Below are 27,455 nucleotides of genomic sequence, written 5' to 3'. Positions count from 1 at the left end.
ATATAGGATACACGGCTTGCACAGTCGAACGACCTTTAACGATCGGAAGAGTGCATTCTTGTTCATTTATTATAGAGCGCTACGATGAAAAGTGTAGCTACCCTCCGCAATTGGGGTGGCTATAATGCATTTCTGCCGCGCCCCAAAACACGCAAACAACAATAACAAGTATCATAACTGCGCGGTCGAAAGAAAAATCATACATTTGATTGCATGTTCGTGCGACACTCGTTTGTCAGATTATCGATTCTAGGAACGAACATATTATTATGGCCTTTGTACTAAAACTCGGACATTTGCGGCCGTTACTTTTTACACTATTCGTCGATGTTTTCATATTTTATACGTTATAGTACAATACAATATTTATTTAACCCGTCATAATTATAACAGCAAAAACTTAAAGACGTCGTATATCAACTGTACGAAACCGATCGGTTAAAACGTTAAAGGTACGCATCATACGTCGTATTACGCATTCAAAAATAGATTTATATATTATTATAACGACATACGGTACGTTGATTTTTTTTTTATCGATTTTACTCTCAATATATTATACATTTCTACCTACTCATTCGCATAAAATATAAAGTAGGTTTTTCCATGTTTGAATACATATTAAATAAGCGGTGTCGGTGCTAAATAGTCTAATACTGCACTACGAGCTCTATAATATTATGGAAAGTAAAAAAAAAATGTCCCTGTTATAATTGGATTGATCATCGTTTATTTTCGGTCTACTAACGCCACTAATGTACGTTTAATTAATTTTAAGACAACATATCATTAAACGCTATTCAAATAGGTACGTTGAAAAAAAACTGAGTGGCAACAGTGAAAAAATGCTTTCACATTTTTTCAAAATAGATTTTTAATAGCAATATACGTATATTATGTTATTTGTGCGCGAGCGAGAGTATGGGTGCGTGCGCGCATATGTGTGTTCGCGTGTGTGTGTGTGAGTGTGTGTGTGTGTGTGTGTGTGTGTGTACGAGTATGAGTGCGTTTAACAATATTGCCCGCCCTCTTTATTTCCTACTCAAACGAAGATGTACCTACCGGCGTGGAGAGATGAGTGCCTCGCTTGCCGCGTATCCTAACCTCAGTCGCGTCGTCAGTTGATCTTCGGCTTCCACTTTGCGAAGTTTGGCATATTGAAGTCTCAGTAGATTTCGTCTCACAAATTGTCTTCGAGCATACGTAAACACTGAAACAGCCAATCGAAAATATAATTGCACCATACCGCTTCGTGTATTTATTTATAAAGCTTATTCGTACAAATAATAAGGTTAGTATTTGTATTCATTTTATTTTAATATTTACAAATATTCATATTATGTTCAAAATTATTACAAGCATATTTTTAAGTGGTTAACACAGTTCGAGACCCTCAAGTTTTTATAATACATAGTACAACTCCTCCGGATAATATATGCAACTAAAAATTTTGTGTTAAGTGTTGTGAATTAATTTGTAAATGAATTATTAATTATTTGGTAAATAATTACGATTTAGATAGGTATTAAACTGTTAAATATTTAAATAAAAGTAACAACATTTTTATTTTAATATTGAAATTTGAAATTATAGTTTTATTTTTGGCTGTAAACGTATGATGAAGGAATTGTTGGTTTCTTATATTATACTGATTAAGAATAGTTAAAATAGAATTCTAACAAAAACAAGGATTTTTTGGAATTAAATAGTTGAAATTATTAAAATCAGCCATTATAGGATCATAAAAATGTTTAAATTTAGTATGTAAACACAAAGTACCTTCTTATAATATAGTAATTTTGTGGTAATCATTTTATTATAGAAATCGCGATAATATATTTTAAAATCGGTTATAATTAGTATATACAATTATTACAAAGGGTTCACTTTTTCAATTCAATATCGATACTAACTTATATTCAAAAATGTATTTAATATAAATTGTATTGATCGAAAATAAGTACCTATAACAAAAAAGTCCGTATACGTTTTTCAAAATTAATCTTTTTATATAACAACTTCCTAATATTAACCATAGGTAATATAGCTTTGTATCTGTAAATACAAAAAATGTATCATCTGTTATAAGATATTGAAAATTTTTTTTAAACTGTCACTTTATTACGACAAAATTATATTACACAGCAATATGTTATACGTACGCCATTCATATAAACTATAACTATACTTTAACCAGAAATTATGACATTGGATTCGGAACACTTTTTTTCATATAAATACCCACATTTGAATTTTATATTTTATTTTTATTGAAAAATCGAAGGTGAACGTATTCCCATTGCTACAAGTGCAGCCTACTTAGGGAACAATCATCGGTATAATAAATATATATATAAACATTATCACAAAATATAATAGGTACTTATTAGTTATTAGACATATTATATTCGAAAATTCTAGTGCATTTACGTACATTTATCCCATACATGTGTTGGGGCAGTCAAAGTAAATTTTTTCATATACTATTTAAGCTGAATTGAAGGAAAAAATTCCTTTTTAGTCTTATCACTATTACAGTTCACTTGATTTTTTTTACATGATAAATATAACAATAAACCCCAACGCTGACATCACAAGACTTTAAACGAAGCGTAACTAAACGCGTTCATATCCCAGGAAGTATTTAAATAATTATGATAATTTTCAAATAATAATATCATCGTTTCAAATTCTTTTCGGGTAGTAATAAATTGTGCGTGTATGTATATTTTGATCGTGAGAACCTTTAATCTTTGTACCATATTAACATCTGATATTCTGATATACGTTCATATTATGAATTATATTTTTATTCGTTTCATATTACAATACATAATTATGTATGTGCACACAGGATGAGTGGACTGGCTAGGGTGGCTGGCGGGCGATCCCCACCTGGGCCTGGCGAATATCTGAGCTGCTTGAATAATATTTGAGCCAATAACTTATAAATGATTTATTATTAGCTTAAGATTGGACTGAATTTTCTGTTTACCCAGGACCAATTTTTATTCCCAGTCCGCACCTATGTGCACATAGGGTATACGAGTAGTCGTAGGTATAGGTATTGAAAAAAAAAAAAAACTCTGGAGACTCCTTATAAAAATTATCTGTGACAAAAAATTAAATATGGCACGGGAAGACCTCGACCGCGCCAGGCGTCTGCGTGGAGTGTGGGCTGTACACTTGCGATGCTGTGTCCGAAGAAACGTGTATTATATAGATATAAAATTATAATATTATATGGTATATTATATTTGAGATCAGTGTATTACAAGGACTTACTTCGGCAACAATTTATACGTACCTATAGTACGTCCGTTTTTCTGTCTGCATAATATAATAATACAGTCGTTAGATATTATATTATACGTGTATTATAAATAAATAAATATGTATATACTATATATACTATACATTATACATTTATACACACAAGTATACAACGTATACATGTTATATGAGAGAAAAAAATAAACGTGATTCATTTTCCATTGTTCGACGACGGATGAATTAATATTGAAAATATTTAGATATCAATTTATTATCATAACTATACCGTGATACTTATGAGTAGTTGTGGCCAACTTGATTGCGAAGTGTGTACCTAGCTGCTATTGAGGACAATATAAGCTGCAACATTTGCGTTTAAAGAAACCGAAAGCATTTCCGTAATTAAAAACATGAAACAATGTATATAGGTATCTGCGTTCGATTGTTTGATAAGCGGCACGGCGGGAAATAATACGCGTAAAAAAATCATAAAAAAATTATCATGAGAAATATATCGGTCTTGTGCAAAAAAAAAAATAAAAATAAATTTCAATAACATTCTGACCCGAGGTCATTTTGATCGGGTTAAACGTACGTTTTTCTTCACGACCTCTGCAAATAATACGTTCGCCGCCGCCGTCGTGGCCGAAGTCTACATACATTTCAGCGTATCGGAAGTAGATGCGCTATGGGCATTACATCATCATTATTATTAAATTTGTATACTTGTTTTTTTAACTTATGAATAAATAATGTTTCCTTTCTTGTGTATAGGCGCCGTGACCATGTTGAACCTTTTTTCTCGTGCTTTTTGTCGTCGAGCATATTTTTATGGCACAAACGTATATATACGTGATAGGGGAAAAAGAGTATTATTTTTTCTTTAAATATTCATATTCCATTATTATTGAATACTGCATGGGCGACATACAACGATGAATTCCAATACATGACGCATTTCTGTTGGTGACCACTATGGCTAGTTTTATTAGGTCAACGGGCGATAAGCAACGACGTTTAAGTTGACCAGTTGTAAACCCGTCTGTGTATTTAAAATATATGACACATGCTCGATTAAAAAATACTTCGCCAGTTCACCATTAAGAATTTTAATACAATATTTATCGGTAAAAATGTATAGTATCCACCACATATACTATATTTAATGTATAAGCCCAGATTTATGTCAATTTCATATTTATAACAAAAATATAATATTTGTATATGATAATAATAGGCAATGACGTATGAATAGTATATACATTTTACTCAGAACTTATAAGCTTTAAAATTTCCAAGATTCGAGATATTTATGATATGCAAATATATTATTATATATTTTACGGATAAAAATAATTGTTATAATATTATACTAGGTCGTATTGCATTTTTATTCATTTATACTTAAATTTTTAAACAATTCTATAAAAATATTATGCATACTATTGGATTATAGCTAATTTTTTCCACGTACTTAATTAAACTCATAATTTTTATTTTTTAGTTCATATTATAGTTATTTAGTGAGCTAAACATTCATTTAGATTTTAAATTGCAGTTCGTGAACTCGTGAATAACAAAATACTAATTTTGTTATAGTATTACACTAACTAGTAATTATTAGAAATTAATCTACCAATATCTGATTAAAAAAAATAACAATAATAATATCCTAAAATTGCTTATATACACATCAAACAAATATTTCTATGACATCATGCATGTTCAAAGATCATGGTCGAATACCATAAGGTTAAACACTACATATTATAATATGTTTAAAAAAAATAGTTATTGGTAGTATTTTCTATTACTGATCATTATAAGATGTGTATATAAAATAAATACGTAAGCCTGATTTTCTTCTTATATTTATACATTTTATCTCAAGTAATCCGTCATTTCAAATAGGGGTTAAATTATAAGAGTCAAATTCGTATTAGAAATTAACATTGAATACTTACGTAGTACCTATGTTGTAGATATGTATAAGAAAATTAAATTGTATTTATTTATGTAACCATTACAGCAGTACCCAACACAAAATACTAGATAGTTAAAAATAAAATATTCATATTATTGGTACTGATCGGTGTATATGCCACCCAATTATTGAAACAGACATTTTCGAGAAAACGTCTTTTTTCTATAGGTAGGTACCACACTGTCGTTTATTCATCATTTTGACGTTTTCTCAATACGTAGGTATAGTATAAGTCCGAAGTCATACCATTGTGGTTAACAACATCAATGAAATGATTGACGGAATAGGAACATAGCAAAATAATATCACTCAAATAATAATATGTATAGATAACAAGATAAATATAGATGTACTATAATATGGTATATATAATATAAGTACATAATACATGAAAATTCACTAGTGTCAATTATTAAGTGGTGTTGTGCAGTTTCTTATTATTTTACTGAAGTAGCTTGTAACATTTTTTTAGTTTTTAAAAAAATGCTGTGACTTCTTTCATTTATTACAAAAAAAAAAAAAAATAATGGTGTATAGTATAGTAATTAATTATTATTAATATATTATGTAAGGAAGCAATAATTGACAACTAATTGCCAAGATACTAAACCGTATCAATAAAAATACAAAAAATAATCAATTTTAAAAGAAGATTTAAAATATAGAATTTCTATCACACTAAAAACATCGTAAAAAATTAATTTGGAATGACATGAAATGAAGAAATATCTCTTTGCAATAGCAATAACGTCAAGAACTCGGTTGTTAATTTTTTTTTTATTTCTTTTATCCGTATGACTTTATAAAAATAAAGTAATTTTACGTTCTGTATTTCATTTGCTAACAATAAACAAGCATTTATCCTCTCACAAAAAATGATCTTTTACGTTTAAAAAAAAATATAGGTAACCCACCTTTTTATTTGTACCTATTGTAGTAAATACTCAAATTACCCGCATGGTCACATACAGCATATTTTAGTACCTAATTAATTTAACTATTTTTTTTATTACTCAATATAAATAATACACTTTATTATATTGTGGTATAATAAAAAAATAAATAAGTTTGGATAGAAGAACCTGACTCATAAAAAATACTAAACCATATTCATTATAATATTATTGATATTAATCCATCATTACTAGTCTCTTCGTAGGAATTTCCTGATACTGTGTTCCTATTTATTTTTTCTAACGTTACCGTTGATTACCTACTTATTGCATTACAATAACTATCCAGACAAATCTTTTTCTAATATCAGCACACATTTTACAAACACAATAAAATATATTATCAGTATTATGTATCACCTATTTAAAATTCCAACACGCTATTCATTTTCCAATCTGTAAATTATGTTTAAGAAAAACTCAAAATTTTTGACGTCCCTAAAAATAATTCTTATTAGAAATTTATTTTTAAGCTGGGTATATTATACTACAGAATATTTTAGGTAAACTTAGTGATTATGTTACAAAAAAATATCAAATGCATAATACTATGTTATTAAATAAAACGTTAATGTTTTATAGTGACAATAAATATAAATAATAATAATATGGCCCAAATGACCATACGCGTTATTTATCCAGATGCAGTAAAAATTGTGTGAATTTGGATTTCTTATAAAAAATCGCACAAAACTGGTTTAAACACCTCTTGCAGGTCGATTGTGCTACGATGGAAATCCTGGTGACGAATACACTATATATGCAATTATTATTTAATATTATAGCCTGGGGAGACAAATACGTTTTTTTTTAAATTACTAGCTCCTGTACCATGTCCCAGATTAAACACGAGTATATCTTTCTACGCATGTTTGACATGCAAGGCGCAAGCCTATAATATCCGTTCCACTTTGAATAGTTTACTCGCCAATTGATGCATGTCATCAATAATATCACCATAATAATAATAATACGGATACATAGGTATACACTATATTTATGGAATTAATTTGATATTTTCCAATAATATAACTAATACACTATTACTACCGCAAATATCAAATAATAGTATAATTTAATATGCAATATATTCAATGTATTAATAATTAGTACAGTAATACATTTTCACAATAATCGATACACTATAATATAATAATTAAAAATATTTATATGTCGAGAAGCTACATCTTTACTGTTGCCATGAATATATTATGTATCCATAATTTATTATCAATTATTAATTAACAATAACGAAGTTATTTGATTGCTAGGTAGCATACAAAATGATTGAACTATTAAAATGATATTAGATTTAAGTATATGTATAACCAGCCTAAAGTAGTATTACTGTACCAGGTTATTTAGATTAATCATAGATTCTTAGATCAATTTCTATAGAGATATTAGTAAAAATAATTAAATAATTTCGATAATGTGAGTAATATGTTAATTTTGAACCGATAGTGTAATTTATAAACAGGTAATAAATATCATGTATTCGATTTTATAGTCGATAATAAGAGGTATTAATGAGGTCAATTTTATATAAATTAAATTTTTATAAATGAAAAGCTTTTCAAATTATAACATAGGTAATAGGTATGCATAATTTTAATTATGAACTACATATTTAATAATGACCATAGCATAAAATATATTTTAGTTACCTACTAAAATAATCATGATAGAATGATAGATGGTAGCATAAATTGTTTTAATTAGTTAAAATTAAATATGTTCACCAAAAATGTAATATCTAAATAATAAAATATTTATTTATAAATTATATATTTTAAATTAAAATCATTTTTATTCTACAAATACCTATCTATATATTTTAATTATTTATGCATGTTTTTAACAAGTTTTTTTCCAACTATAAAATATATATAAATGTCATATATGTACATTATAATAAATATATGTATCATATATTATTTGACACAGTAAGTGGCCACAAATACAATTTAAATTAAACATCATAGTTTTTCCTCTATCTCATTATATAACGCCGTGAAATGTATTTATTAATTTGTTTCTCACGGGCAGTAGATATAGTTTTAAAAAAAATGGTAAAATAGAAATAATCTAATGATATATTAGAGTTAAAAGAAGGTTATGACTTATAATTTAATTTGTATTTTCTTTTACTTATAATGGTTGGGAAATAAATAATAATTAATATCGCTATTTTCTGAAAAATGTAAGCTACCGCGTGCGAGTGTATGACACATCGACAACGACAACACGCTACAAAATAGGGGTAGCCAAGTAGCGTATTATCAGTTTCTAAACACATATCAGCTGACCATCAGAGCCGCAGGTGCGTGATTTCAGGACTCTGTGGAATTCAAAATAATTAACCAATAACCAATCATATTATTAATATGATCGGAGCCGATCGCTTCGTTATAGCAACATATTCTCAGATTTAAACGTAATTATCATTTAAACAATGGTAAAATACTAAAATATGAATAGTTAATAATGAATCGAGTAATAAATATTATTAAAGCACTGAATACATATTGTATAGCCGTATAGGTAACTAAATATTTTGCCATTAATTGAAGGGATCAGTGGATAAAGGTGTTAACTGACTTTTTTTTCAAAAATGCATTTTATTGCATGAATGAAGGTGTTATAATGTTATAAACATTATATCACTATTTGATAAAGTTTAATTTAGTATAGTTACTAGTTACCAAGAATAGTTATGGTTACCTACGTATTATAAGAAGAATTAATCATTAGTTGTAGTGGATAAACGTGTTAGTGTATGTTAACTTGAACAATTTCAAAAATGTTAGTTAACACCATTATCCACTGACCCCTTCAATTCTTCTACCTACTAATAATATTCAATATAATATAAGGATAATTAAAATTAAAATAATTATCTTTTATACCTGTATACTATCACTGTAATGTCATGTAAACATTGACGACATTGGTCTTTAGAGGTGTTATATTAGGAGGGGAGGGGATTATACTTCCTTTTCCAGTTGTTTTATTTTAGCTTCTAGAAATAGAAAGTGTCAACAATGTATGTGCAGGGCTCTTTTTTTTACGTTTTTTATTGGGGTTTCATGATTTTTGTTTGGCAAGTGTCTACCACAATAAATATCCAAAAAATACTATCTTCACAAGTATTAAGTACTATGTTGTATCTAATAGTCATAAACTCATAACTCATAATAATAAAGGCTGCAAAAAAGTATTATTTCTAGCGTAGTAAGAATCTTTTTTAAAACTTAATGATAAGGTTTTTACCATTGTACCTGCGTAAAAGGCGTATATTTTTAGCAATACATCAATGCAGATTGCAGTGGTCTATATTATATTGCTGATTAGTTGCTGAAAAATAAGCCATTAACTTTATCCATCCATCACTATACACTATACAGTATACAATACGTCGTAGTGACTTCAACGACCCAATCGACATTTTCTATAATCTAAATCGGAGAGAGAATGAAAAATGAAGAGTTCGCGGAACAACGTGCGACTATTTACGGGGCAAGAACGTAGGCGGTTTTTTTCTAGGAATACGCGTTTTCCGAGCGACCTATTCTCTCGACTTTTTATTATGCTTTTTCCTGTTCGAATACATTATGTATATACGTCGCAAATACATAATAATATTGTAATGTCTGCAGAGACGCGGCGACGCTTATTTATACATTTCCGGCGGCCGGCGTAGGACGTGATGCGCGTTTATACATTTCGGTCTTCGGGTCTTCTTCCTCGCAGTCGACGGTCATATAATAATAATATGTAATAAAATATATAAATGTCCACAGCGGCGAGCGGCGGACAGCGACTGTGACTTGGTCGCTGCTACGTCGTCGCCGCGTGGATGACAATGATATGTCGGTCGGTCGGCCGGCCGGGAAATAACAATCGATTCGGCGACGGCGACGACGACGATCTAATAATATATTATTATATTACGCGTACGTGTGCGTGTGCTCCCACATTTCGAATTTCCATAGCGGTTTTTGTACAAATGCGGCAAACGATGACGACCGGCGTCGCCGTGGAGACGCGCGTAGAACGATGCTGTCGCCCCGGACCGCCGCGTGCGACAATCGCGCGCGTCCGTTTTCCTTGACGATAGCATACAATATACAATAATAATAATAATAATAAAAATAATCCAATACAATGTCCCGACGACGGCGGCTAAGTTATTTCACGCGTTTTTATTACTATTATTATTACTGCTCTCGTATTATATGTATTAATATTATGTAGGTATTTTGCGTATCGCGACGGACAACCGTTTGACGACTTTTGCTGCTGCTGTTCTGTAATACATTATTATTATTACTATTTATCGTACATATTATATCGCGTATATAGGTACTATATAGGCATAGCACACTGCATGATACGCATTGGGCACATACCTATAGGCATACTTTATTACTCGCGCGTAATGTATATAATATTTATATATATCCACAGTGTATGACGACGCGTACGCCGCATAAATTATTGCGTGGCCGCGTATACCGTTCCGGGCGACGACCACGGATACCCGGTACGTAAACGCAGTCCCGGTCAGGAGAGGCGCGTGACAATCGACCGCGCGCCGTTTCTGAATTCTCGAGACGCGACGTTGACGTATTGCGCGCGCGTCGTAGTCGTCGTCGTATCGGAGACGCGGTCTAACGGGGGTCGTACCTGCCGCCGCCGCAACGTCTATCCCGTGTGCTCCTATTATTGTTATTATTTCTTTTTATTATTATTATTACTATTATTATTGTATAGGTACGTCTAGTTTTAGTAAAGCAGACGCACCAAACACCTGATTTCCCCTTACAAGGTCAACGCAGAAGAATCCGTTTTCGTACTCGGCGGCGGCCGGTAACGGTAACGCGCGCGCGCGGCTGTATACCGCTGCGGTACACATTATTATATTATTATTTATTATACAATATAATGCGTAGTGCGCGCGTAATAATGGTTTTGTATTGTCGCGTACAAAGCGCGATCGTCACACGTAGCACGCACGTCGCTCAGTATAGGCATAAGCGTTGGATTTACAACGTCGGTGATGGCGCCTTTTGCCCTTAGCGCACAATGCTGTTGTAGTGGACATGACCCTCCTTTTGAGTTAGGTTGCCTTTTTCGTCACCATTAGATACATCATGACAATATTATTTAACTGTTTACATTCAACGAACCGTGCATCCGCGCACACGTCATTTGACATTTTGTCGTCATTCTCGTGACTAAATCTAAATATGAAATTAAGATGAGTGCGATGAGTGGTAAATCTCACGAATAAACAACACGAATTCTCCATTTACAATCTTATACCATTTCCTCGGCGTCGGTTATAACCTTGCAAAAAAAATGTCCATCATTATTATACATACTCCACGTATCGTGATGCATTAATTTAAAGATTACATATTGATTATAATATTATAATATTATGTATACATAATAATATAAATATATAATATACCCACCACCGGCAACGTTTATTATGATAATCAACAAGTCGTGTGTGTGTGTGTGCACTGTGCAGTGTACACTGCATCATTAGGTACGCTTAAAATATTAAATCTACCGTATAATTATCATTCCACGTATATTTTTGATGGAAATAATAATTTTGAATTTTCCTAATCTGATCCAAATTCCTTTTATTATTAACCTTAATAATAATTCAACTCTATACCACGATTTACCAATATAATATTATATTATACTGCATTCGGGAATGCACATATTATATCAAAACGCATATTATATCATTATAAAATAAAAGACGCGTTCGTGATATTATAATATGTTATACCTATCTACTGAAGTACTGTATAATTATTTTAATAATGGTTTTGAACAAAATATAATATTGTTTTTCCTCGCAATTGAATAAATCACGGCGGCGTCTATGGCGACACCGTTTGTATATACTTGTAAATTAAATAATATTATTGGTAGTTATTATACCGAAATTATTTCACGTCGTATAAATAGTCCACATGGCACCACGGACCACGGTTATAGATACTAAAGCCGTGCAGGTAGGTAAAGACTCAAAAGTATAATCACGACGGCTGTCTTATATAATATCACAATATAGACTGTATGTAGAGTCCCCGAGGAAGCTGCGCAGAACCTTTTTTTATCGTCATAATAATATTATATTATATGCGTCGTAAAATATTAAATAGGTACAATGACGGCGAGTGGCCGCACTTAGCATGCCAACGGTTTTTATTATCACGTAGGTACCTATATATAATAATATGTGACTATTACTATGTAGACACGCGAACACCAGGCACCAGCATCATGAGATGTAAACATGTGTAGCAGTTGTACTTACACAAAAAACCCACTCTTCTCGATCAAAACGCATAAAAATATTAATGCATAAACGTCTGTGGGCAGCAGGTAGTATAATAAAAGTGCAGCGTACTTAACGCGTCCGTCATCCGCATAATGCAGCTGGAGACGTGCAATCTACGCGTGTGTGTAGTGTACTTCTTATATTAAATATATTTTCTATAATAACGTATTAATAATTATTCTAATAGTAATACTCATCGTCCATATTAAGAGCTGAAAATCGTAAACGTAAAAATAAAAAGTACTCGTCAGTTATAACGGCGAGAAACAAATTATTGTGAAAAAAACGACGATAACTTACGATAATATGCAATCATCGCTGCGTACAATTTTAAAACGCTGCACTTTCGGCGTCTGAAGATCGCATTATAATGTCAATTAAATGCATAATATAATTACACCTCACAAGTCACCCGTAAAGGCGTGCTTTTGGTGGGTGTATATAGAAAGTATAACACAATATAGTACCTAACCTTTGGCGATAATAATTTATCAACACAATATGTGTACCTTTATGCACACGGCATTAAAGACGTGTTTTTTTTTTCGGCAAGACAAAATAATGACGCTATACCGCGGCGTGTCATTCGCATTCCTTCGACAGCGTCCGAATCGCGAGGAAGCGATAATGTGACCGTGACTTTCATTCTCCTCGTTAAAAGTGAAACACGCGCTACGTCGTCGCCCTTCTTTTAGCTCACGTACAGCTGCAGTTTTTCACCGATATCATGATTGCAGTCGGCAATCGACACACGTCTTCCAGGCGATATTGTGATAATGACAAAAATATTATATTTATGTACCTACTGCATGTGTGTGTCTTGTATAATAATGATTTTCTTTTCGCGCGTTTATTATCCGGCACGTACAGTATATATATATATGTATATTGTATATAATATAGGTTCGTAACATCATAATATAATATACATCATACACGTGTACTGCAATCGAGATCTCGCTGGTTTTATTTTCTTTTTTTTCACTGCTTGTCATTTTCACTCTTCAATTAATAATAATAATAATAATAATAATAATAATAATAATCGTATTATAAGACATGCGTGTATATAATACGTATACGCTTTCCACCGTGTGAATGAGGCGCGGGCCAGTTTTATTACCACCTCGCGGGCACGCAGTGTGTTGTGTGGTATAATAGTACAAAACGCATTTTGGTTTTTTCACTCAGACCATCGATACTTCATCTCATACGCGTATATTATAATCGTTCATATAATAATATTATATTATATCCGCACGGTGTCTGCGGCGTCAGCATATGCACGCAATATGTACCAAGTCTCTTCGACGTCGTGCACACGAGAGATATAATATAATATTGCATATAATAAAATACCTATAGGAAATAATAAAAAAAAATTATTCGTTTCATTTTTATTAGTATTCTACCTTCCTAACAACCGATAAGAGAATATTCCCAATGGTGAGTTGAGTCATTATATTGTATATTATTATAATTTATATTGACATATTATATTTAATAATTTGACTATCTAGATGGCAAGTAAATATTATTATTATTATTTTTACGCCGATCACCGAGGAAGACTAATATTTATGTCCAAACTGAAACCACGCGTACGTTATTTTACAATATTATGATAGCGATTGAGAATACAACACACTCTGATAGCAGGGATAACACATTTACACACTTTATATATAATATATAATATTATGTATATACTATTTAAAAATTAAAAGCTCGTTACAGTAGTCCTCCGGGGATCATTCATCAACTTATTAGTGCCGGTGTTGTTAATTGAAACGATTACTCGTTTGGCCGGCATATCGTCCACTGTAATTTACTGTAAAACATACACTTGCGGACCTCTAACATCGCCAACGTGTCCGGAAATATGGCACTATTACAGTATCAAAATATGTGGCTGAATCGGTGACAGAACATTAGCGATCCTATTTTACCCCTACATAGTAAATTGGCCTGTCTTCATTTTATACTGTACGGCCCAAATTAAAGTAATTTTCATATAATAAAATAAATAGAAAACATTTTATGAAGTGTTGGGTATTGGCCATTAGGGTAGGTAATTTAAAAATTGCACGATTATATTTTGTACCTAAACATGATATATAATATATAAATACATAAAAAGTAGCGTCACGATGACTGTTGTAATTGGTAATTATTAGGACTTGGGAGATGTCCACTAACAAAGCGAAGGGCTCTAATTATGCAGTTAGCTATTCAATATAGAACATCTATTTTGTATTCCACATAAAAATCAACTGAACCCGAATATCACTGTCACTTAGGCGGTCCAATAGTGTAAAAGTTTAGACAGCCTAAAAATTGTCACCACCATTTTAAAACTGAAATGGCCCCCTTAGCTAATATGGTTTTTTGCCAGAGATGTGTTAACCCCTTCCCCAATAAATCTGGTTGAGGCCACCACAGTCCAAAAATCGAGAGTTTGAGGAGCCAACGCGCTGACTCGTATATTTAATATCGTTATAATCGTGCGTATAGCGTTAGGTTAGGTTAGGTTAGGTTACATTATATCAACCACAATATTCGCATATTTATTTGAGTAGGTATATAATATGTTTATTATATGAGCGTGTGTGCGAAGTGTTAATTCAAATATTATAAGTATATGCAGACAACCGGGATATTTATATTCTGCAAAGTGCAAATACCGACGAAGAACTATAACCAATACTTAGGTACGGCGTTTAACGTTTCAAATTGATTGGCGGTTTTGTTTGCCAATTTATGTGCACCTGCACGTACGCGCACGCTTCTGCGGCGACGACGACGAGTAATTTAATGATAATAATAATATATTATTCAATCGCTTTTTAAAAAAAAAAAAACATTTTTTTTTCACCATTGCCATACCCTTGTCTTTTACCATTGCCTAGTAGATATTTTTCCATTCAACTTCGAGTCTATATAATATCTACTATTATAGTTACTAAGTAAGAATTAGAGATTCACGGCCGAATAATGTACATATAATTACATAAGCACACCACAAAATCGTTTACGTTGTGAACCGTCCACCGTACGGATGTATGACTACGAGCAGAGGCTTATGTAGGTGAACGCAAGTAGGGGGACCTAGTCACCCTAATACAGACCTCGCTTAAAAAGAGGCCTGCTTTAACATTTTCTTAAAAAGGTACGGTGGTACGCTTAAGCCCTAAAGAGAAAACAAAACAATTTCCTATGTTAAAAATAATCATCTAGGTATTTATTTTCTAAAATATGTTATCATTCTTTTCTTAAAAAGTTATTTTAGAAAATACGAGACACAATATGATAATGTTTATGTCACCATCCTTCGTCGCCCCCGCATAATAACACCATTATTATAATATGATAGTGACTTAATAATTTGTCCTATATAATTTATAATATTCTAGACTTCAGGTTTTCGATATTGACCGAGTTCGAGTTCGATCGGTGCGTTATACCGGCTACCAGGTATACCTACGCTTTACACAACAATTCTCCGTATACTATATGGTCGTTGTTATTATTATTATTATTATTATTATTATTATTACGTGTACCTGCGCTTTTTTTTATATCATGCATTCTTCACCGTGTTAAAACACAAGTGTAATAATGTTGTAATAATGGTTTTTTTTTTACTGAATGATGATGCACATTTACACTTGGTGTAAAAATAATAATTCTTATATATCGTATTATTCTTTTTACCTCATTAAAATAATATGTTCTGCGACCATAACCACGTAGGCTGGTAGGCGTGACTGTGTTTTAAATCAAATAATAATAATAAGGATGATAAATACCGAATTACTGTTGGTAGGAGTTGGGTGGTCGACCGATTCACTCAAGACCGGTTTTTTTTTCTTTACTATAAAATACCAACCTTTCGTTATAATTATATGTGTATTGGTATATTATAATATATAAACATTCTAAATGTACTAAATAAATCCATAATACTGATCCTAATAATTGCACTTGATGGTTAAGGCTAAGCTTATATAGCACCCGAGGGATATCTGCAGAACCATGTATTTTTCCCGTCAAGACAGTAGTCCGGCATGACGACGAATATGTTATTATTATTATAAAACGGTTATATTATAATTTATAGGTAACTCTGATAATGTACAATATTGATTAACTGTGAAATGCGTGATCTAAGTGATTTTGCATTTTTAACGATATCGTGAAATCATGATTCATTATCGTAATGCCCCCCAGCCAGGCGCCGGTCATCGCTTCAACCAGTGGTTAAAATGATGTACTGAGACGTAGTCCGACGTAAAGTACCTTGGTACTTAATATGTAAAAATAAGTAAAATATTATTTGAAGCGTACATATTACATAATCTATCTGTATAAATGTATAATATTATATGTTTTGAGTTGAAAATTACACGAATATCGTACGGTTGTTACTTATTACGGTTATCTCGGTTAAATCATCCATTTGGCTTTTACGACATAGTAATATATTTTTCTATTAGGTTTAACCAATAACTTTAACGATAAAATATATGTAAGTACCTACATTAACTATATAACAAAAGTATAAAACTAATATGAATAGGTCATACTGTCATAAGAATAATATTATTATGAACACAATACTGAACATATTGTGACGCTCATTATAACGGTAAATTAATTAAACTTTTTATAATTTATCACCGGAAATCTTCCGAACACAAATTTTATTGTCTACAATATTAATGAGCAGAAGGCAGAACATTAAACCATTTCCACTAATGTAATCATGAATTCCGAAAAAAAAAATGTAAAATTGATAAAATATATTATAGAATAATACAAGAATATTATTTTTCACTGATAAATCAGTAACTAATAATTGGACATTTTTTCACCATCTACCTAAATTTTAAGTATCTGTGTAAAGTGCACCTATATAAAATATAATTTACGATAGGTTACAAGTTATAACATAATATGCCTATATTATGGGTATAATAATAGTTATAAAAGTCTATATCAACGTCATAATTATATAAACAAATATCCTAAAAAAATTGTATGATTTGTATAGGTACCTACACCGGCTACACCTAATTTAATAAAAATATATTATAATCGTGGAGTGAAATAGTATTTTTTTTTTTTTAATGTTCATACAATTGTCATCATGCATATTTTATCGAAACGTACATAATATATTTATGAATATTATTATGTTTTTTACTTATATTTTTGTACATAATTACTAGTTAGGCACTTAGGTACTACAGTCCACTACATTCTACAACACATTTTAATATTAGAATTTTTCCTAACATAAATCTTTTAAAGCAAAAATTGTTTAATGTGATCACAATATAACTAAAATAGGTATGCATGTATCAATCGACCGACGATTTTTTTTTCATATTGTAATGGACGTTGAATTACGACCATACAGAGATCCACTAGATAGAGCATGTTTATTTCATTATAACTTAGGCGAGAGACAACACGTATTGTGTGAGTTCACGCAGTAAATGTACCTACCTATCTATAAATTAGGAAGTGAGCCGGACAGCCATTACGAAAACATTTATTCAGTTTTTCTGAACGCGACACCAAACACCATGCATAGTAAATACTATATAAACACACTATAAGCATGACGTGCTGAGCGTATATGAGTTCAATGAGATTCGAAAGCAGTATTTGAAGAAAAAAGCGGAAACGCGTGTTGCAATGTTGCGAGAGTACCCGAGCTCAGTCTTCATACGATGGTTTTTTTGTTACTCAAGTTCAAAATTGAATTCCCATCGGGTGCGAATGCAGAGAGGTGGTGGTAATGGCGTAAAGATGATCATGAGTACGATGTTGCAAACTGCATATTATAATTTTAAATATAGCTACCGGGATGGACGTATATGTCATACGCATAATCAGTGCAGAATTTATCGGGGGTACGAGAGGTGAAATGCATTTCAAGGCTGAGTTTGTTTTAAGAGCCTATCGGGTGATGTCCTGCAATTTCTAACTTTGTAAAGTGATAACTTGTAAATAATATTGAATGCTTAATGGCCAAGAAAGAAAGAAGTATTTTAAGGAATTACCCGCTACCCGTTTATTTAAACTAACTCTTATGGACTCAGTTTTATCTCTATGATTTTGACTTTTTCAAGGAAAAAATAAAGCACGAGGTACCTAGTCGAAAATCTTTCTTTTTTAAAACCATCTTCACTTTTATCAATTACCAAAAAAAAAAATATAACCAATAGATACATCAGATTAATAAATTATAAATAACAATTTTTTAAGGGGTCATCAATATTAATAGTTGCACTCCGGTGCCCGGACCTCCGAAACTTAGATCCGACACTTCGCGTACAGTGCCATCCGCTCTTCACGTGGCACCATAATAATATAACGTTATAAAGAAGTACATTATAAGCGAGATAATTTGTCGTGGCATGTGTGTAACGGCTATATAATAATGAACTGTTTCTTACAGCAAGACGTGTATCGCACAGACCCACAAACACACTACATTTATTATGATTGTACCTATAGTGCGTGGGTATAGTTAACTAGTAAAACAGACTTTTATACGCCCCTCTCTAAACTCGCTACAATACACACAAATATTCAACGGGATTGTAAAAAGACGACAACGATCTTGCGTCCCGTTCGAAACGAATGCAGATCTATATAATATTATTATTATTATAAGCGGTTGACCGACACCGCTCACGCGGGTTCCATTATAATAATTTATAACACAACAATTATATGGCTGCATAACGTGCGACGAATGGAAAAAATTGAAAATAAAAACGTGCGTAAATTATTATAATTAGTTTGTTGGCCCGGTGGCGGCTGCAGCACAACCGAGGCGTCGTCCTCGATCACGCGGTGTCAGTGAAGACATGTTATATATAAATACTCATGTACCTACGATCTACGTTTGCGTTTTTCTCCGCAAATATAGCTTCTATAATATGTATACTTTACATAAACTATATTTAGTTTTTAGCCTATAGGTACTATATATATATATATATAATATATATATACATACATATATATTATACATCATAGTAAGCCTGATATTGGGTTTAATGACAATATTTCAATAGGAACGTTTTGTATTTGGATCAACGTGCAGGATGGCCGAAATATTTGAAACGTGACGAAAACATTTTTTTTTTACTTTATCAAGAAAATAACTTTGTGGGTAGGTATATGATTATATGAATACAGGTTTATACGGTTTCTTTTGTATTCTATATTATTGAGATATAATTTAATGATATTTGGAAGGCACATACATTTATTCCTGTACTGTGACTGGGTTACTGCGGGGATCTCGAACTTCTTATATCAAACATTCTTATCATCCAAATCTTCCTGCCGCCCTCGTCTTCCTCGCGATATGCACTGCTTCCTGTGTCCTGTCCCACACCTTTAGCCTCTCCTAAGATTCATCTTCACATCTGTGTCTTGCCGTGGCACGATAACGAAACTGACAGTTACTTGATTCAAATCAAAATCATATATATATATTACCTATACTATCAACTATCTAATTAGAATCAAAAAAATTTCATACTCACGATTTTATCAATGCCACAATATAAAGTAATAACTGACTACATTGAATATAAAATTAACGTAGTATAATGTATATTGTATACTGGTGATAAATGCATAAAATAATTTTTGTTCATTAATTTAATTTTGAAAAATAAATAACATTTATCTATTCACGTATATTACAACTGTTAACAAGTACCTCGACTAACTTTGTGTGTGTATATTTTTTCAGAAGTGTGCAGGGAGGCAAAGAAATGCGTAAAATAGTTTTGTTGTTTGCGATAGCCGCATTGATGGTGGCTGCTTTCGGCGTCGTTCCGACAGCTGCGAAGAAGCAAAAAGAGGACCGCGGTGGCATGACGTCCACTGACAATAAAGGCAACGACGTCAGTGACACTGTGGCGGAGGTGGCCAACGAATACGACAGCCAACGGTTTCCGGTTATGTACGCGGTGGACGAATCCGCGGCGGCCACGCCCGAATCGGCGGCGACGGCCAAAACGCCGACGAAGCAGTCTTCGAGCAAGCAACACAATGCTAAACTGTTGAACAGGTTGGGCATGAAGAGGGTGCGAACCTCCAGTGGCAGTGCCGGTGACAACGGCGGTGCCAACCATCACCGGAAACGCTTGGCCAGCCAGTCGAGGAGCAAGTACGCCGCGGACGGCAAAGGCGGTTCGGATTCGCAAATGTTCATCGTCAAGTTGCCACCACATTCACACTTTTACGACGACGGTTCGGCCATCCACCAAAGGTTGGGCCAGCAGGCACCTTACAAGAATTTGAACACAGTGCCCGTGGGATTCGTGTCCAACGGCAAACCAGCCAAGGTGTACCATTGGAACCTGCCAACCATCAAGCACGCGCTCAGCGGCGGACGTTACAAGGGCGTCAACGACATGGTCACGATGCAGCAACAACAGCAGCAAATGCAACAGCAGATGCACCACATGCAGCACGGCCAGGCCGGTGACTTCGAACTTCCGTCGTCGTCCAGTTCCAAAATCTTGCCGCGCCGTACGCTTTACTACAAGCCCCGAGGGGCCGGAAAACCGGTGAAAAAGTCGTTCGTCAACAACGGAAAGCCCAACGGATTCTACGTGGTCAGCAGCAAGAACTCGGCCGCGGTCGTACCGCAATACCACAAGATCATCAAGGCGTACTACGGTAGCGCCGACGATTAATATGTGCTACAGCAACTGTCGCCGACCACCCGTCGCCAGAATCATCGATCGCTACGCGTGAGTTGTGCAAACCTTTGTCCGTAATAATAAATTTATCGTAATACGCGATATAGTATATTGTGTATGCCTTATAGAGACCGTCTAGGCCCGTAAGAAAATCTCGTATACTTGGTCTGAAAGTGTTTTTCAATTAAAAAAAAAAAATTGCAATGACACACCAAATATATTTTTATAGTGTGATTTTTTTTTACCGAGAACGTGATCCGTGTTGGTATAAGATATTATTTTTTCCATCCAAAAACATTTTCACCATAACCGTTAAAAAATATCCATAAATCGTCACGCGTGGGTGTACAGCTTCGTGTTGCAGCCGTAAAGACGCGCTGTGCTTACTCGACGCATTATTAAATACCACCCACAGTCCACACGTTTAATATTATAATATTATGACATTATATTATATACAGAGTGACCCGTCGACGTTACAGTGACGAATCGTTATTCGTAACGTTTACACGGTTAACACGTCTTGACGTCGTCGTGTGCGACATATGCGACGACAATATATCGCAGCGTTATAAATTATTTACGCGATAATATATAATATATACATTATATATAGGTAATAGGTATCTGGTATATCTGGCACGGAGAGTATTAGCGAGTCGGCGAGTTTAGTATTCTGCCGCAGTCCATCATACCGTCCGTATATGAAGAGGCGACACGTCCGCAATGTCGGTATTTATGCCTAGGTTTCTTCCCCCTATAAACGTCTTTAGCCAGTTATATTATTTCGATATAACACTGTATGACATTTAAAAAGAAAACCGCTCGACCGCGTCAAACGATTATGTAAATAATAATATTATACCAACGGTTTCATCGTTTCTGTAAAAAAATCATACCATTACACTATAGTACTATACACATTACACATCATTATACTCAACGTTATTATTATTATACTGTTATAAGTACGCGTTACCTATATGCACCATATTATTATGTAAAATATATAGGTATATCGATTTTTTTATCCGAAAATCTAACTATAGGTACGCTAATCGCGGGCTGTCTATATATTGTGAGTCAATTATTCGATTATATTTTATTAAATAATAATATAATATAATATTAATCGTCTGCGATTTTTCGAGGATTGCACGTGGCAATTACGATTCAGAGTGCAGTGTGAGGACGAAACCACTGTATACTCAAGAAACACGAACCCGTTTCGTTTTGCACCAGTTAGCTGCTCGTTTATTCGCATTCATTATTTTTTCATCTAATGCCTTTTACAATGTTGTATTATAAATACAAGGTACTTAACTATACGTCAAATATCACATTACCACCTATTTAATATAATGGCTTATTTGTGTCCGTTGAAATTGGTTAGCGATTTTAGCGCTATCGCAATAATAATAATGCATACACTCACCGGTTTTAAGGAGATTCGATATCGACCATTTTTATAAGGAGTTCAATATAGGCAATTTTCTAATTCCGTGTCGTGTAATGTGTGTGCGTAGTCACTAGACAATGATCATTAGCTACTACTGTAGTAGCGTAAAATAAATAGCGCAACGCTCCGCTCCCGGGCGTGCACACAAGCATGCTAATAATACGCGATAACTACACAAATATTAATTTTTTTTCCGTGTTTTAAAATATCAACCATTTGCTAATTGTATTAACTAACCTAGTTAATAGTTATCAGGTAAAATTTCGGAAAACATATACATATTTGATTTCGTTAAGACACCCGGTGCCGATGCCATTTTGTCCTCGAAAATACACTCTGCGGGAATAACGATAAATGGTAGTTACTTTAATAAAAAGTTTAGTTAGTCGTATATAAATTATAAAACGAAGTTAAAATTACTATATTTACATTTGATTAAACCAATTTTTTTTCCGTGTGTAGAATCAACCAAATTTCATAATTTTTATTTTTTAATTGCTAAAGGAAAATATTCTACAGCCCGCATCGATTTTTCAATATTTTATTCTCCAACATTATAATATTTCTAAAAAAAATACAAGATAAAAAGCAATTTTACAAATTATTCAATAAAATTATTTGAAATAAGATACAAAATCAGAGATCGATACGGTTGTAGGAAGTCTTCTTCTTTCAGATAAAAAAATAGTCATCAAAATCCAACAATTTTACAAAGCTTGAGAGTTATTCCCGTAAAGTCATTTTTTTCTCGATATAATACACCCCATCGACCCCTCCTAAATAGATATCGGGTAGTAGATTAGCGGAAAAGTCTTATAATTAAGGCGGCAACTAAAATATAAAATTTAATTTTCAAATTTTATAGAATTTATGGAAAATTTTAAAAACTGGCACCGGGGCCAGAAGAAGTTTACATGAAATCGACTTTCCTGCGTTTTAAAATTATTTCTACTACTTACTAATAACAATTTAAACGTAATGTAGGTATATATCATAAATCTCGCGATATGTCAATACTTTTTATCGTATTGTTAAAAAGCTTAAAAACTCTCTGCGTCCTAATAAGATTCATATAGGTATCTGCATTATACCAAAGAACAAAAATTGAAAAATTATATAAAACTAATACCAATGAAATAAGCCACACGGAAATATCGTTTGTCTGCTATAATAATCCTATAGTGGATTTATAATTTGTATGCTCGCAATACACAAAAACCACCGATTTAAGCATAATGTATGTTTTTAAATTAAATTAAGTGTAATGGATTGAGTATCTTGAGGGAAGAAACCATCCAGTGAAAGTACTTCGGGAAGCAGAATATTATTCAGATTATTTCATTCTATAAAACCCAAAATATATCAGACAAGTAGTTATCACAATTTATGATGGAATACAAGGATACCAAGATTGATACTTAATGATAAAAAATAGTAAAAAATGGTAAAAAATATTTCCTAGAAAAATAATGAGTGACTTAATACTACAATTTTTAAATGCTCTTTTTTTGTATGACATTTTTAGGAATTTGGGGGATAATATCAAAAATGTGGGGAAGTCAATTTCAAGTAGACCTGACGACAAATTAAAATCTGTTTTCAGAATTCTTATCGCTTCATTAGATCAATTGGTATATTTGGCAAAAAACACGTCTAAAATACTATGTCACGCGTGTGTTAGACAAAAACAGAAAATCGCGGTATCGAATCCCCTTAAGGTTAAACGGATCACCTGGTATTACCGGGTACCTACTCATATTATAGACGTGTGTATGTAATGTGATTGTGACGGACGCGTTTCCAACGTATCGTGTGTTTAACCCGGTTAATGTCGGATGCGATGTAATTACGTATGTATAATGTATAATATAATATATACATAATCGTAAACCCTTTAAAAGGAAAAAAATAATGATATTCATATCGTTACGGATCTCGAGCGCGTGTAGTTTTCTCTTAGGCGGTAAGCAGGCCCCGAAAGAAAAATATTATTTTCATGTTTTTATTTTTATTTTTAGAACACGCGAGCATTAAGATTATATTAAAAATAATGTTATTGTCCTGACGCCGCCGCTGGCTTGGTGTTCAATTATTGTTTCTCGTCCACTAAATTCTATACACACACACACACACACACACACACACACACACCTACACACACACACGTGGTTTATGCGCATTATACATATATGTTTTATGTATATTTTACGCATAACCGTGGCCGCGGCGAGAGGGTCACTATTCCGTGAACTTTATAATAATATGTTGTATACTGATATTCTGATATTTCACGCCTAGTGCGCTAACGGTACACCGGTGCATATTTACCGGTTTGAAAAATTGAGAATTAAGGAAAAAAAACATAGTGTTCTACGTACAATTGTGTCAATAGCCTGTATTATGTGTGTGTGATATTACATAAATACATAAAATAATATTCCACATTCGAGTACGGCTAGTGTGCGTAGTAATTGGCGTACTGTTTGCACGTTGACTGTTTTCGACGTGTACGTACACAATAATAATATATTATTTTATTAAAGGATCAAGTTTAAAATATTTCGTTCATCGGTCAGAAAAATGCGCGGACAAAAAATGAACAACAAATATCTCGTCTGCTGTACGCCTGTACCCAATACCTAACCCATAACCAAAAAAACTTTACTTTTTATAACGCTCGTCGCTTTGCTTGCGGACGTCATCGTTTATCAATATACGATTTTTACGCGTTACAATTAATATGCACACATTAGACCGCCGCGCCCATATTAAGTTGTCTCTGTACATTGCATGTTTCACGAGGTTTCTCTCGCGGTGCTGACGGGTTACAAATTATATACATTTCAATAATATAGGTAGATATCATTTTTTTTTTAAATGTATTTGCAGACCGCAGAAGTCTAGCCAGCATTCAGTGCGTATACACGGTTCATTAAATCGAAAACCCTCGGAAAAATTATCATTTCACGATATCCATTAATTCTAGATACCACACGTGAAGTGTTGCAGCGTTGTGTCCTAAATATAGACACTAACAACAACGGCATACACAATATATAATGGAAATGTAATAATTTAATTTGATGTTTGGTATGCGTTTATTTTCTGCTGCTCCAGTCGCGATGTATAGGAAGAATCAATTTAATTTATTTATATAGCATTATATAGTGCCTTTTTATTAAGTCACTGACCGGGAAATGTGATTAAACATATTTTTCCACTAACCCTTGTGTGTGCTTTTTTTTAAATACAGGAGTTGGAGTGCGCACGCGGCCGTAACAAGTGTTCAACAAGTTACGTACACTGGACCGTTTCAAAAAAAAAATTAACTTGTATTCTTTTTTATGTTACGTACTTATAAAATTTTTCCAGAATGTTGTATTTTGTAAATATCGCGATTCGCGACGTAGTTTAGTTTACATATTATATTTTAATAAGTAGGTACTTATTTATTTTATATCCAATCAAACATCACTATATACATTTTGTACATACATAGCGTATATTAACAGTATTTTATAACTAGTTTAATTATATATAATATAATGTAATTGTAATACATCTATTATATATATATATTATATATATATGTTACGCTCAAATTATCGTGTATCAGACTGAACTAACATAATACGTTTTACGCCTTTTTTTATTTTGTATTGTGAATGCGTCAATTCATTATAATAATATGTACAATATATTATGCATATATAATATTATAATATACTTAGGCAATATTATAATATAATAAATGAATATTTTTTTTATATATATAGTGCTATTTTATTATTTTCCTATATCTACAAGTTACATCTCAGTTACATATAGGTACCATAATATTATATCGTTTTGTAATATATCGATTTTCAGCAGCATTTGCAAGTATGCAGTATAGTATTTTATGTTGACCATATTTTTTAAATTTAAATAGTGAAAAATAGATACTGACTGCAGCATTAAATCAGTTTAATATAATCTCTATCTGGAGTCTTGTAATCCACAATTTGGATACCAAGGTATGATGTTCCATGTCCACTTGAGCGCACGTCATTGTTGTTTTGTTTAAAATTCCTGTCTCATCCATCTGCGTGGTCTGCTAACTGCTTAATTTATTTGCAAACAGCTGCATCTCGTCGCAAATTCCTCGGCGCAATACCGTCACCCCATCATGATTGACGGAAAAATTTAAAAAATCCATTAATATTGGAATATGAAAAAAAATGAAGGTACGCGCGCAATCTTTTCAATAATTGTAATCGCCAAACCAATATTTTATTCTAAAATACCAACTACAGCATGCAGTGGAAACCGATGACCACCAGTAAATCCTTTTCATGGGACGTGAACCTACGATCTACCTGCTAAATATACCTATATATACAACGAAGGTACAATTGTTCAACATTATGTAGATATATGTTTATGTACTTATGCTTTGGCAGTGCACATTATACTAAAATTGGAACAATATTGATTCATAAATGATTCATATATGAATGACTGCTTTAAATCCTGGTGCTTCTCAAAACAATCGAAAGTCCTCGTAAAATATAAATATGGAATATATTATAATTTATAGAGTATCTATAGGAAATGTTTTCCCAAAGCGCCCACTAATTCATTTTCGTCCAGTTATAAATAACAAGGTTTTTTACTGGTTATATATGCTTTA

General features: G+C 32.6%; 1 protein-coding gene across 1 annotated transcript; it reads left to right on the top strand.

Moving 5' to 3' along the window:
* Window positions 1-1,091: 1,091 nt before the first annotated feature.
* LOC100169156 lies at window positions 1,092-26,554 on the top strand. Its single transcript, XM_001948936.5, has 3 exons — window positions 1,092-1,291; window positions 20,367-21,375; window positions 26,037-26,554. Exon 2 carries the CDS (start codon window positions 20,389-20,391, stop codon window positions 21,316-21,318), a length of 930 nt encoding a protein of 309 aa, XP_001948971.2. The 5' UTR covers window positions 1,092-1,291; window positions 20,367-20,388; the 3' UTR covers window positions 21,319-21,375; window positions 26,037-26,554.
* The last annotated feature ends 901 nt before the right edge of the window (window positions 26,555-27,455 follow it).

The sequence above is a fragment of the Acyrthosiphon pisum genome, chromosome A1 (assembly GCF_005508785.2).
Source record: "Acyrthosiphon pisum isolate AL4f chromosome A1, pea_aphid_22Mar2018_4r6ur, whole genome shotgun sequence".
Lineage (NCBI taxonomy): Eukaryota > Metazoa > Arthropoda > Insecta > Hemiptera > Aphididae > Acyrthosiphon > Acyrthosiphon pisum.
The sequence above is the reverse complement of the archived record's forward strand: the minus strand, read 5'-3'. Positions and strand labels throughout refer to the sequence as shown.